The sequence below is a fragment of the Labrus bergylta genome, chromosome 1 (genome assembly GCF_963930695.1).
Source record: "Labrus bergylta chromosome 1, fLabBer1.1, whole genome shotgun sequence".
NCBI lineage: Eukaryota > Metazoa > Chordata > Actinopteri > Labriformes > Labridae > Labrus > Labrus bergylta.
The window spans coordinates 16,251,339-16,266,289 of record NC_089195.1 but is presented as its reverse complement, the minus strand read 5'-3'; the positions used below and the strand labels follow the sequence as shown (position 1 = coordinate 16,266,289).

General features: G+C 41.7%; 1 protein-coding gene across 1 annotated transcript; it reads left to right on the top strand.

The window, feature by feature from the left end:
• Window positions 1–406: 406 nt before the first annotated feature.
• On the top strand, window positions 407–14,303 carry LOC110002421 (N-acetylgalactosaminyltransferase 7-like). Its single transcript, XM_020658025.3, has 15 exons — window positions 407–1,515; window positions 4,801–4,912; window positions 5,054–5,369; window positions 6,200–6,366; window positions 6,562–6,692; window positions 7,350–7,429; window positions 8,338–8,520; window positions 9,070–9,187; window positions 9,274–9,396; window positions 11,152–11,267; window positions 11,853–11,955; window positions 12,477–12,572; window positions 13,052–13,180; window positions 13,298–13,328; window positions 13,840–14,303. Exons 1-15 carry the CDS (start codon window positions 1,393–1,395, stop codon window positions 13,944–13,946), a joined length of 1,935 nt encoding a protein of 644 aa, XP_020513681.2. The 5' UTR covers window positions 407–1,392; the 3' UTR covers window positions 13,947–14,303.
• The last annotated feature ends 648 nt before the right edge of the window (window positions 14,304–14,951 follow it).

Genomic DNA, 14,951 nt, shown 5'->3' with positions numbered 1-14,951 from the left:
GAAAAAGGAAATTCCCAGTTTAAAATATAATGTTGGCGAAATGAGGGAAATAGGAAGAAGTGAATGTCAATGTTGAAAATCTTTAGGCTGTGGATGTTTTATTGGCTGTAAATAGGCAACAATTATAAATAGCAACATTGACTCTGCAGAAACAGGCAAAGGTGGATGCTATTGTCCTGGAACAAATCTCCCTTTGAAAGCAAACAAGTGGCAACCTGGCCATTGGTGTACTAGGGCCCCCTTTCAAAATAGGCTATTTACATAGATCTCTCAAAGAGAACATAAAAGACTAGTGTGTTGTGTTCTGAGGAGGGAAACTCTTTCACCACGCCCTGTGGCCCTGGCAGGCACATAGCCCTGAGGCTGGAAAAGTTAGGGACCGTCAATAGAAGGAGAAGGTTTGATCTAGTTCCACCTTGATTATTGACATCATAGACAGCATAGCTGAACATGCCTGCCTCCCTTATAAGGCAGGAGTCTGTGGCACACCCAGTTTATATCCAAAAGCTTGAGCCCATCAGTGTTATCTGTGAATTTGAATTCAATACAACGCTTTTTTGTACTGCCATGATAACCCCAACCCCACCCAGAAGTGTACACCGGTCACTACCACCTCACAGTGTTATGCCCTCATTCAGATAGTGCTGCAAGGTAAGGAGGCATTGGCTTGACATTTTGACCTTCTTGGACCTCCTTGACCTTGGATCTCAAAGTATCATAATATATTTGTCCAAACTAGGAATTTCCCAATGGCAACACTGATGTTGCCACCTGAAGTTGTATTCCAACATCCTGTTCTTTTGAAAACAGAGAAGAATTGCACTGCTGTGTGTACTGATTGGGGGAGGCCCACTGATGGCAAAAGTCCATGGTAATACAGTAAACTCCACTGTTTGACTGGGTGTGACACACATTTTGTGATGATTGGCAGTGAGGCTCTGTCTTATCTTGATGCAAGTTTCGAAATGTCAATGCACACATTATCTGAAGCTTGTAACACCAGCAAGGCCAGCCTGGGTATTTGCTAACAGGTGGAGTCAAAAGAACAAGAAGGAGCTCCTGTTTGACAGCAAACACCCAGACATACCTCCTGGATCCTTGACAGGACACGAACCCAGGGACCAGGATCAGGATCAGTGTGAATCTGTCACTGTTAGCTAGTCAGACCAAATCGTATGAGAGCAGACAGATGAGATACAAATTAACATCATCCTGCTAGAGTTCAGACGTCTTATTAGAGAATCAGGATTATTTACGTTGCTGTTTTCAGCTTTGTGTTCAAACTCACAGCAACACATAATCGCAGTTAGTTTGTTAGCAGATGATTAGACTTTATGAGGAGCAACAGCTAGCAGCTAACCTAGCTTAGCTCATTCTGTTGTTAGCTTAAGTATGAGGCTGAAGGTGGGCTTTCTCCTACGGTCTATGCTGGTCATATGGTTATTTGTGGGTCTGAAGGTTCTTTGGTCTGCTCTGTCAATCAAAGCAGGGAAGGAAAACCCTTTTGGAAAACAGGTGAGTTAATTTAGTTAATTTTGTTCTATAGTGACTCTAAGTAAGTAACAAGTGTGCTCATGATAACTGATGACAGAAGACTCTCATTCACTGTTAGCTAACTGGTAGCTTGTTGTCATGGAGATTTACTCTCGCTAGATGCTCTGATATCTTTGTATGACACCAGCAGACGCATTTGAACCCAGGACCCCCTTGACCGATTCTCTTCAACTTATGTATGCTTCCACTTGGTAATATCATGAGGAAACATATCAATTTCACTCATACTCAACACTCATACTTTTGAATTGTTATGCAGATGATACTCAACTCTACGTATCAAGCCTGATGGCCTAATCAGTTATATAAACTAGAAGCATGCATTTAGGACATTAGGACCTGGATGACCAGACATTTTTTGGAGACAAACGTTATTGTGCTTGGCCCTTAACACATCTGAGATAATTTTTCTAATGATACAATTGTACTAGATGGCATCAGGTTGGCATCTAGCACCACTGTTAGGATTCTAGCAGTTCTTTTTAATCAAGATATGTGCTTTAACTCAAATAAAACAAATTTCAAAGACGACTATTCGACATTAGTAATATATCTAAAATTAGGCAGATCCTGTCACAAAACGATGCAAAAAACAAGTTAATGCATCTCTTACCTTCAGATTTGATTAATTTAATTCTCTTTTATCAGCTGTCCTAAAATCTCTAAAGACAATTCAGCTGGTACAAAACGCTTCAGTTTATGTACTGACTAGAACTAGAAAAGGAGATCATTACTCCCGTATTGGTTTCGCTGCACTGGCTCCCTATAAAATCTAGAATATGATTTATTTTTTTTCTTTTCACCTTCAAAGCCCTTAATGGCCAGGTATTATCTGATCTTAAAGAGCTTATAGTGCTATATTACCCTTCGAGAACATTACGCGCCCAGAATGCAGGCCTGCTCGTGGTACCTACAGTGTCTAAATGTACTATGGGAGATAGAACCTTAAGTTATCAAACTCCTCTCCTTTGGCATCATCTACCAGTTAGGGTGTGGGAGGCAGACATCCTCTGTACTTTTAATTGTAGGCTTAAAACTTAACTTTTTGATAAAGCATATAGTTATGGTTACTCACCATATATCTTCCTTGGAGCTCTGTGAGCTCCCTAGTCTCCTAGGTTCCTCTGGTATGTCTGTGTGGAAGGCCTGCTGCTGTGGATTGCCCCTCCCGACTCCAAATGCTACAACTATTAATATCAGCCTTACATATATTGTCATTATTATAAATATTAAAGTAAATATTGGAGCTGCTCAACTTCAACCTCTATAATTAACATAATCAGTCCTCCCCATTTTATCATCACTACAGTTGCTAATATTGCTATTGTGTCATACTCAGCTTTTACTGATAATACTACACATATACAAAAACTGTCGTCAATATTGTGCTTTGCCTCTGTGCAATGTCTGTCAGCACCTGTGTGTCCCATCAGACTCAAAGCTGATCATTTGCACTTACTGACATTGTTTTCTTTTTTCTAAATCCTTGCTTGTGTTGTACTTAATCTGTGATGTATGTCGCTTTGGATAAAAGCGTCTGATAAGTGAATTGTAATATTTTAGAATTGTATACTTTTACCATTATTTCTGACTTTGTAGCTATAAATCAATCTTTTACATTGTTGTTGTTGTTGCTCTGTTAGTCTCCCACAAGACCAGAACAGTTTCGGGAGATGGCTGCCCAACACGAGTCTATTTTTGCTCGAGGTTTCTGTCTCTGAAAGGACGTTTTTTCTTGCCACTGTAACTTTGTTAAATATTGCTTAGTGCTGCCGTGCTCATGATGGATTCATGTTGGGTCTTAATATAACAAAGAGTAAGGTCTTTTACCTGCTCTTTTGTACAGTGTGTGTTGAGATAAAGTGTGTTATGAATTGGCGCTATACAAATAAAGATTGATTGATTGATCTGAATGTAACATTACTCCCTCTCTGTTAACACGTTTTTATAGTTTCAATCATGAATATGAAAGAGAAGAAATGTTTTCCAGCAAGTTGTTCACATGAACTACAAAAAGCTAATTTGAAAAAAATCTATACTTATAAAATGGAAATAAATATTTAAAAAAGTCTAAATAGGAGCATAGCTATGTATGTTAAGGTGCTCATTTAAATTACTGATTCTATAACAGCTGATGTCTTCTGGATTTTCACATCAGACTCCAGATCTAGGTATAACTGACAGTTCAATCATGACAAAAAGAAAGTAGATTATTATAATGTCTTATTTAGTTGGCAGTTCAAACATCCAGTAGATAGATGGATAAATACTATCTGCCTGTAATGCAGTGTGAATCCTGTACCCGCCTTCCAGTCAGTGACCTGGCCGACTCTTAGTTCACCTTTCCTGCTGACTCTCAGCCTGACTCCCCATATTCCGTCATGCAGAGCTGCTCTAAAGTCTTCTGTTCTTGCTGAGTTGATGAAAATCACTTCAGGACAATTAAGACGAATTATCTGTCTGTGAGTAAAGAACTGAAAGAGAAAGAGCGTCACAACCCTACAACCCAAGACTGGCCTCCTGTGCAGCCCTCCCCTGGTACGTTGTTCCTGCATCCTGTCTGTTTTCAACAGATCCTCAGTTAACACAGCAAACCCCAGAGTGCAGGTCCTGCTACTTTTGCAGGCGAGATAGAGACCTTAGCGTGGAGAAGATCCTTTGGATCAAAATGATGCACTTAATGAAGTTATTGCTCATTGGGAGCTGAACAGAACAGTGTGCGTCCCCTTTTTTCTGCAAGACAGAGACCATGTGCCCTTGGCCAACCCATGGTTCATTCTACCAAGAGGCTCCAGCTCACTGGTCTACCCCTGGCCCTCTCCTGGATCGGTTTCATCCATCAGTTCAACCTTCTGTAGAGAGGCTCTGCCTGATTGGTCATCCTCCCATGAGGTTCTACCCATTTGGTCAACCTCTTGCCAATCCTTAGGAGATGCTCCTTTCAACAGGTCAAGCGCCTGATTTCTCACCCCTGCCTTGCTTACAGACCACCTGAGGGGAAATGCTGGGTCCCTGTCCTGCCTCCAGGACTTTTTTTTTACCAGTTTTTCTAGACCTTGTTGTATGTTTTTAAAATATGTTTTTGCCTGAATCCCATGAACTCTATAACCTCAAGATTTTAAATGTGCCTTGAGGTAGCATTGAGCTTCTTACAGTCTGATTCAAGGTCCCCTGTGGTTGTATTAAACCCATAGTGTTGTATACTAATAAGTTAATTATGTTTAAAGCGTCAGTTTGGTCTTACAGGAGGATGTTGCCCTGCCCAGAGCAGACCCTGTAGACCAGTTTAAGCCTGTGGTGCCCTGGCCTCATGTGGAGGGGTTGGAGGTCGACCTCAACTCCATCAGACTCAAACATTGTGAGACTCCATCTTGAACATCCATAAACACACTGACTGCATTCACACTCCACCTGTGAGAGGAGGAGTCAGGAGCAGGTGTGAGATGACCTGATGGATCATATGTTCTGATGCTTTGGCTCCTGATTTTCCCTCCATCAGGGCCCAACAACCCCCAGAAAGTGGAGGAGCAGCCCAACGAGAAGCAGGTGATCCAGCAGCAGTACGTGACGTTCAGACCCCATAGTCACGCCTACACCAGCCCCGTCCTGAAGACAGGAATCCTGGGTAACTTTGAGCCTAAAGAACCAGAGCCTCCAGGGGTCCCTAACGGTCCTGGAGAGGGGGCCAAACCCTTCGTCCTGGGTCCAGAGTACAAAGACGCCGTACAGGCCTCCGTCAAAGAGTTTGGCTTCAACATGGTGGCCAGTGACATGATCTCTCTGGACAGAAGCATCAGCGACATTCGCCATGAAGAGTGAGTCACAGTGTTTACACTGTTAATAGATCAGTGTTTGTCTAAACGTCTGAATAATCATCACAGTCTGAGTGTCACTATCACATCACAGCAAACATGATGAATGAAATCACGCAGGGTCAGCTACTTTTAGATAAACAATCAAAGAAAGGAAGATATTCAGTAAAAACACAAATATAAATTCATGAATAATCTGTTGCACTTGTGGAGTTATCCTTCTACAAACACAGAGTGTTTGACTAATATATCCTGCAGCAAACATCCTTCACACACACACACACGGATGTGGGTGTGTCTGCTACACACTCACTCACTCACTCACTCACTCACTTACTCAGTGAACTGGTTTGACAGTCTTGGATAACACAGGTGGATCAGTCTTCACCTCCAGCAGAGACGTTCTGATATTCTTTATCACTGGTGTAAAGCTAAGATAATGTTAGCAGCAGCTTGGCTCATGGCTCCTCCTTACGATGAGCAGGTTAATCTGCACAAAAGCAGGACACAGTACGACATACCTCAGGTTTGGCTAACGCACTACCTAGTTCAGAGACACTGATTTATATACAAAGCTGCTGGACCAGGACTGTGGGTTGTTTTCTTTCCTCACATGATAATTAACCTGAGATCTGTTTTTCTTCTTCTTCTTCTTCTTCTTCTTCTTCTTCTTCTTCTGTTATTGCTGTGACAGCTGATGTTGTGAAGAAGAAAAAGCGAATAGATTTTTGTGGGGGACATAAAATCATGTTATTGACATGTAGCATTGGTTGATATACCTGAAATCACATTTTATGCTGTATCAGTTTTTCTGATGTTTCTCACCTGTCCAGGTGTAAGTACTGGCACTATGACGACAGACTGCTGACCTCCAGTGTGGTGATCGTGTTCCATAATGAAGGCTGGTCTACACTGATGAGGACGGTCCACAGTGTGATCAAGAGGACTCCCAGGATATACCTGGCTGAGATTGTCATGATCGACGACTTCAGCAACAAAGGTCAGACTTACCTGCAGATAAATAAAAGTAGCATAAATTGTACAAAGGATTTATCATCCAGCAATGTCTGACCGAACCAGCAATATCTGATAAACTAGTACAGTCTGATTGAACCATTAATAACTGACTAAACATAAAGCCAATTCTTGACTGAACAAGCAATATCTGACTGATATAAGATGTGTGTGAGTGCAGCCCACCTGAAGGAGCGTCTGGAGGAATACATCAAACAGTGGAACGGTCTGGTGAAACTGTTCAGGAATGAGAAGCGAGAAGGACTCATCCAGGCCAGGAGCATTGGAGCCAAGAAGGCCACTAAAGGAGAGGTACCCGATGATGTGACATCTTAGGTCTCAGTTCTGCCCCTCCTACACTGTGATTGGACGGCTGGGTTTAAGATTACAGCAACCAGCGCGCCAAAGTGCTCAGTTCAGAAAGGAAACTCAACCTGTGGTAACACTGGCTAACGTTGGTGTTTGTATCCCTTTTAATGGATTTTCAAAAAGATAGATAAAGTATTCCCATTGTAGAAGAGAAATATGCTAAATAAAGAAGACATGTTTTTATGGACATATAGGATACATAAAGGGATATTAAACACCTGGATCCGCAGTCCCAGACATGAGCAGCAGAGCTGAGTATGTGGGTTGAGCCCATGAGAAACTTGCCAAAATTTTAGACATTGAGCCCCATATAGCTGGAATGGAATAATCCTTGTGTCAGAAAAAGTTGCTTTGAGATTGGTAGTCGAATTAAAGTCTTTCAATGAAGTGTCAAATATTTGACTATTCGAGGTTCCCCCTAAAACTGAGTCAAAATATCTGAGAACAAAATATAATTTTAAAAAACTACTCAAAGAAACTCTGGAGTCGCTGAAAGTTTGACTAAAGACAAATAACCATTGCATTTAATATGAAGTATACAACTCATTCTACAAGACAGACAAACTGGGTTTTTAGCCTCTACACTGTACTGTTTTCAAGGTGTTAATCTACCTGGATGCTCACTGTGAGGTTGGAATCAACTGGTACGCTCCTCTGGTCGCTCCTATATCAAAAGACAGGTAACAGATATTGTGTGTGTGTGTGTGTGTGTGTGTGTGTGTGTGTGTGTGTGTGTGTGTGTGTGTGTGTGTGTGTGTTCAGGAGAATGAGCAGAATGCCTCTGAAATCGTAGAGGAAACATTGACTTCATTACCACCGGGACACGCCCCCTCAGTCGGACAGAATGAAACATGATTGCTTTAAGTATGGGAAACAGCAAAACAGGCGATTATCTGCTGTAATTAAGGTCATTTGGACTCCACACAGATCCCTACAGGTTACTAAAGAGACGGTAAACAGTGGACATTATTATGTGGCCAAAAATCATGTTTCCTGACATTTTTATGTCCCTCTTTTAAAGCAGGGGAAGTTCACAAAGCAAATCCTTTTGGCACTCAAAAGGTTGGTTAGATCAGCGATGGATATGAAACTTATAAATAATAAATAAAGCTGGACTGTAGTCAGGGACAGAGATCCACTTTCTCCTAATTGCAGTGAGGAATTTAGCTTCCGTAGTGTGTAAAAAGATTGCCTCAGTTTCTGTGGAGTATGGAGTATGATTGAGCTAGAAATACATTTTCTTTGTTAACTCATGTTTTCTGATCCAAGCTCTGAGCACACTCACAGAAAAGGGGTCGATTTATGGTCATTTGCAGCTTCTTTCAGCTTTCTGCTTCAAACTGCTATGATGAGGAGTGATGATGAATGAAATTTTAAATAAACAGAGCCTAATGGTACTCACTCTGCAGAGAGCTAACAGCAAGTCCCTGTTCTTTTGTGTCTCCATCTCCGCCCCTCTATCCACCCCACTTCTCTGTGCTGTCACTGCTGTCTGTGTCCACCTGTTTGGAACCTGAATGTACACTTTCCCAACATCCATCCACTCCCATTATATCCTGTATGCATGGCCTCACCCCGCCTCTGTCAGAACGATGTGTACGGCGCCTTTGGTCGACTCTATCCTGGGTACGACTTATAGCATCGAGACCCAGGGTGGAGGGGACAAGGACAACTTTGCTAGAGGTGCCTGGGACTGGAGCATGACATGGAGGAGAATTCCTCTGACAGACAAAGAAAAAGAAAGGAGAAAGACGCGCACTGAGCCATACAGGTACACAAAACAAACATGTCTGATGACTGATGTTGACAGGGTGGACTCGGACAAACAGATCAAAACTAGAGCACAACTGGTATCTAATATTTAAACCTTTAGCATAACTACAATGTATAGTGAAATATACTGTATTATGTAGTCATGTAAAGAAACTATGTCATCAGCTCCCCATTTCCTAATTTGCTGCTGTGAAACAGTTGTCTCATGTGGTGGAAATAAAAGAGCTGTGGAAGGCAGGAGGAATTATAGTTATATAGATTATATAGATCTTTATTTAGAAACATAAAAATCGTTTTTTTCGGCAAAGAAAAATATTTAATTATTAAGTTCATAAATTATTAGATTAGATATACTTTATTTTCCCCAGGGGGAATTTTGCATTATGCAAAAGTGCAGAGAAAACACACAGCTTTGTGCAACTTACATACAATAAAACAACACAGCATAGTAAGACGAAGATGTATTTACCAAGTTGATATGGTCTGTGTGGATTTACCCATGAACTAAATTTGAGATATTTGTTTACACATGTATGTGTACCTGCAGGTCTCCTGCTATGGCGGGGGGTCTGTTTGCTATAGAGAGAGACTTCTTCTTTGAGCTGGGTCTGTATGATCCGGGACTGCAGATCTGGGGAGGAGAAAACTTTGAAATATCATACAAGGTACACACAGAGAACTTCACTTTATACACACCTTATAATAAAGTTTCAGAGTATTTTTCACATTCTGTACTTTAACGTGTGTGTAGATCTGGCAGTGTGGGGGACAGCTGCTCTTCGTGCCATGCTCCCGGGTCGGTCATGTTTACAGAATGGAGGGATGGCAGGGTAACCCCCCGCCTGCAAACATTGGATCATCACCGACTCTGAAGGTAGAGCGGCTCACAGTGAGACCAGTGGTGAAAGGTGGTAACAACAGGCAGGGAACAGGCTATTATGACGGTCCCTTGGGATCTTACAGTTCAATGTGTAACCTTGGTTACTTTTGTATTTGGAAAGTACAGAGGTCAAAGAGAAAGCTATTTGAACCATGGATTATGATGGCGCTGTGACTGTCAAAGTTCTGACACGTGACAACAAGCAGCTGAGATTCAAAAGAGTCTAAAATTTAGTGAGCTTTGCATCCGTTTCCTCCTGTTCTTTTCTCTCCTGCCCTTTTTGCAACCGCTTCTCTGTTTGAATGGCATGACTGCTGGCTTGGCTTGCCTTGGTGTGTTCAGCTTATTAGACTTGCTAGATGTTGCGCTTTAACTGGCCGGAGTCTTGCTGTCTTGTCACATGATTAAATAGAGAATTAAGATTGGACAGCGACATACACACTTCCAGAAGCCGCACTGTCTGCACTGCCTATAGTTACACCCTTGGCTGAGATTTACCTGCAGCTCACAGTGAGACACACACAGACAGAAGTCAACTCATGACAAAAACAGAAATGTTAAGGGCAACATTTTGGAGCAGGAACAGGTGGACTGTAAGCTGGGGGCCAGGCAGGGGTTCAAGTGTCCAGCAGGGAAGTATGCACAGGATGCACACAAAGTAACAAGTGTGGCGACACAGTGAGAATCTCTGAGCAACCACAGGTAAGAAGACAGGAACCCCCCCCCCCCTTTTTGTGTCGCCAAAACATCCAAGGGGACAGACCGACAGGAGATTGAGGAAATGACCCGTACCATGATGCGGCAGGTCAGAGGCAACTGGTGATCACTCTGAGGAGGAGTGCTGGAGAGTCTTGCATGACTTTTCTAAGAACAATCTGGCAATGAGTGACTGAGCAGGAGGCTTAAATACTGGCTTAATGAGCTGGTTGATGAGTTGGAAGTGGCTGGCAAGTAGAGTGGGACAGAGGTGAGGAGAGTGTAAAATTACTGAGAGAAGCTTAGCCATGGAGCAGACTGTGACATCATTGATGTGCTCATGACATTATGAATTGTATGAATTGTATCAGTCCTTGGTTTGGCTGTGGTTGCATTTCATTTTCTTCACTAATGTTGTGAATTTGATTAATCAAAATGTTTTTGTGTTGTTGTTTTTTCTGTCTTGTTTTGCTTGTATGGACCTCAGAATAGTTGCTAACAACTAATGGGGATCCAATGTAAATAAATAAATCATAGGTGTTAGATATTGTTGGCTTTTTGCAGATTTCTGTTTGCTTTCATGAATTACATTAAATTGTGTGTGTCTGTGTGTGTGTGTGTGTGTGTGTGTGTGTCTGTGTGTGTGTGTGTGTGTGTGTGTGTGTGTGTGTGTCTGTGTGTGTGTGTCTGTGTGTGTGTGTCTGTGTGTGTGTGCGTGCGTGTGTGTGCGTGCGTGCGTGTGCGTGCGTGCGTGTGCGTGCGTGCGTGTGCGTGCGTGCGTGTGTGTGTGTGTGTGTGTGTGTGTGTCTGTGTGTGTGTGTGTGTGTGTGTGTGTGTGTGTCTGTGTCTGTCTGTGTGTGTCTGTGTGTGTGTGTGTGTGTGTGTCTGTGTCTGTGTGTGTGTGTGTGTGTGTGTCTGTGTGTGTGTGTGTCTGTGTCTGTCTGTGTGTGTCTGTGTGTGTGTGTGTGTGTCTGTGTGTGTCTGTGTGTCTGTGTGTGTCTGTGTGTGTCTGTGTGTCTGTGTGTGTCTGTGTGTGTCTGTGTATTTGAACAGAACTATGTGCGTGTGGTGGAGGTGTGGTGGGATGAATATAGGGACTACTTTTATGCCAGTCGTCCTCAGACTCGGGGGCTGGCCTACGGAGACATCAGTGAGCTCAAACGCTTCAGGTAACACACAAATATTATTAGGATACAGATTCATTCTGTATACCCTTTAAATGAAACCTCTAAAAGTCTTTCGTTTTTTTTACCGGTTACTTGTCTGAAGCCCCTCCCTGTTGGGTGAGCCATGTTTATAACATCTTAGACAAACAGACACAGTGTAAGAGCAGTTCAGGAACAACTGTCTTCTCAGATTTTTGAATCCGAATCTTGTCAGTGGCTTATGGTTAGGTCTTCTTCACAATGTTGGTGAGCCAGCATGATGCGCGGAACGTGCTAATAGATGAGTTTAAGGAAAAAAACAGTGACCTTTTAGCAAAGAGCCCTGCAGCCCCCACAGTTTGAGCTACTGTAAGTGTCAATGTGGAGGTGATAAGGCAGTCCCAACAACAGTTTTTCCCATTGCTGAAATGTAAGTACAGGGAGCCTGTTTATTTTTCTGTTCCTTGTGGGGGGGGGGGTATTGTTATCAATACAACTACATTTCTTGTAATTCTGGGCCACTGTTCTCTCTTATTCAGACTTTTGATTAGGGGTTACTGATTGTTAATAACTGTCATGTTTGCTGTGTTTGTGTTTCCTCCTCATCAGGGAGAAGCATCGCTGTAAGAACTTCAAGTGGTTCATGGAGGAGATCGCATACGACATCGCTTTACGCTTTCCTCCACCTCATAAAAATGTGGAGTGGGGGGAGGTAGGAACACACAAAAACATGTACATAAGGTTGTCAACATTCTTGATACTTCAGTACTTTTTGATACCGTATGTTTTAAAAAGGATACAATCTCCTTTATTTTACTGATCGATAGTATCAAAACCTATTGAAACTTTAAATAAAAACTGTTGCAGTCTATTTCATAAGACGTGTGTCGGAGAGGAATAAATGCAATAAACTCTTACATTTTTGCAAGCAAAAACTCCAGCAGTCTAAATGCACCAATTCATTGCCAACCTTTTCCAGGTTTCCATTTTTGATACTTTAAAAACAAGAAATGATCCAATATTGGGTGCCTCGGACTTTCTTTTTTAGTTGCAGTGGTATCAAACAGGTTAATATGATTTGATTTTTACTACAATCATAATGTGGTTTAAAAATCTGGTATGATGACAACCCTACTCGTACAAACAAACACACACACATACATAAACACACCTTTGTTGACATGTTCTGTGTTTGTTTCAGAGTTGTGTTCATCATGTTTTGACTGTGTGTAGATCCGGGGCTTAGAGACCAGTTACTGTATTGACAGTATGGGACACAAAAAGGGAAATGTGGAGATCGGACCCTGCCACAGGATGGGGGGAAACCAGGTACTGACCCACATGGAGCTTCTGGTCTGGTTTGGACCTGTCTAACGAACAGCAGAGCAGCTTCAGTCAGTATGACTCACTTGTAGATAAAGGGAATCTCTAACACCCGCGTCTGTAAGGAGGGGCTCTTTGTTACTTTATCCATATCACATTAACTTCAGCTTTTACCTCGAACACTTTAATTGATGCAAACAAAATAAACCAACAGATCCTTCTTCTTAAAGCTGTTTGGTTAATGTCAAACAGACACATCTGATCCATGACCAATAGACTGCCATCCTCCCTTTCTTAAGTTTTAAATCCTGACAGTTTCGAAATAGTCGTCCACAAACCAATGGGTGTCATTACAGTGACTACTAGACCAAATGATTGAGACTGAGAAGATGTCTCACTGATACTTTTCTCTGCAATTAATCTGTGTGTGTGTGTGTGTGTGTGTGTGTGTGTGTGTGTGTGTGTGTGTGTGTGTGTGTGTGTAGTTGTTCCGTATCAATGAAGGTAACCAGCTGATTCAGAATAATTACTGTTTGACTAGAGGAGCTAATGACACAGCTATCATTATCACACGATGTGACGGGAACAAGTACTCTGAGTGGCAGTACTTCAAGGTACCACACACACACACACACACACACACACACACACACACACACACACACACACACTCACACACACAGATCAGTACTGAACAATACCTCACTGTGTTTTTATCTCTGTGTTTTCAGGATATGAATCGGTTCACTCACATGCCAACAGGTAAATATCTGCCCTTTTATTTTACTCATGCATCGCATTCATCACCATCATCACAAAAAGTCTTACATACCACCAGCCTTTATCTAAACTGAGGAAAAAATAAAGAAACTTTCAGTAATATACACTATACTGAGTGTAGTCCTGCAGTACCTCTTGACACCACAGGATGGCCCTAAAGAGAAAGATAAACTTTATTGATCCCCATGAGGGAAATTTTTTCATTACAGCAGCTCAAGAAAACAGGAATAAAATTATTAAAAATAAAAATCAAACATATGTACATAAGTTAAATAAAGGCAGAAAAAATACAATAATAGAATACTACAGGAATACTACAGGAAGAACTTACTGAGACTGTGGATCACATCAGCATCACCCCTTTCACCATTTAGCTCTATGACCACAATAACGTTGTTGTGTCTCTGTAATGTTGTCTTGTCTCTAAAGTATCAGTGATGTTGTCATGTCTCTGTAGTGTAGCTGGTAATATGTCTTTTTGTTCTTGTCTCAGGGAAGTGTCTGGACCGCTCTGACATGCTCCACTCAGTGTTCATCTCAGACTGTGATAACAATAAAACCAGTCAGAGGTGGGAGATAAACAACATCATGGTTGTGTGACAAACTGTAAACATGTTCCTTCAGCTTTGGATCTGAATCACTCAGAGAACATCACTGTGAAAAATTCGGGGGAGGGGGGGGACCTGCTGTGAAAAGCAGAATGAAAACTACTAACTATCAACACTATAAAAACTCTGTTGAGGGGTGATGGTGGCGCAGTGGTTAGTGCGCGCGCCCCATGTATGCAGGTGGCCCGGGCTCACATCCCACCTGTGGCTTCTTTCCCACATGTCATTCCCCACTCTCTCTCCCTGATTTCCGACTCTATCCACTGTCCTATCTCTCCATTTAAGGCACAAAAAGCCCAAAAATAAATCTTTTTAAAAAAAGAAGAGGAAATAAAAGCATGTAAGACGATCTCCACGTTTTTCCTTGATAAAAGATAGTCTCCTGAGCTTAGTTCAGACTGAGGTTCTCATCAAAGATGAGGCAAAGATTTTTGCAAGTTATATTTTGGGTCAGAAAGCCGAAAGGTATTGCTGCTTTTTCTGAGCAAGAGCCAATATGGATCATCTCCGTTTTTTTCAAGGTTTTTTTCAAGGACATTTTGAGACATCCAGCATTTAAGGTCTCAGATGCAGTTGTTCAGCGTGTTAAGTAGTTAAAATCATCTGTATTAAAAGAGAGGTACAGCTGAGTATCATCCGCATAGGAGTAGACACTCACATTGTGGCTGCGGGATATGTCCCAGGGGTAGCATGTAGAGGGAGAAAAGAAGCACTCAAATCTAAAAGCATCAGCAGCAATCAGCAAAACATTTCACACTTCAAGTCATATGCTTTGCTATAAACACATATTGAAATTCCTCAAAGAGCTAATTTTTGTAAAAAATTTAAATAAATAAAAAAAAGCAATCAACTATTCAGCCACATTATTCTCAAGAACCTTCGAAAGTAAGAGAAGTTTTTAAATTGGTATAAAATTGTCCAGGCGATCAGGGTCTTGTGATTTTTTTCGGGAATAGCTGAATTTTTTTCTTTTTTTTAATCAACGAAAACAGATCCA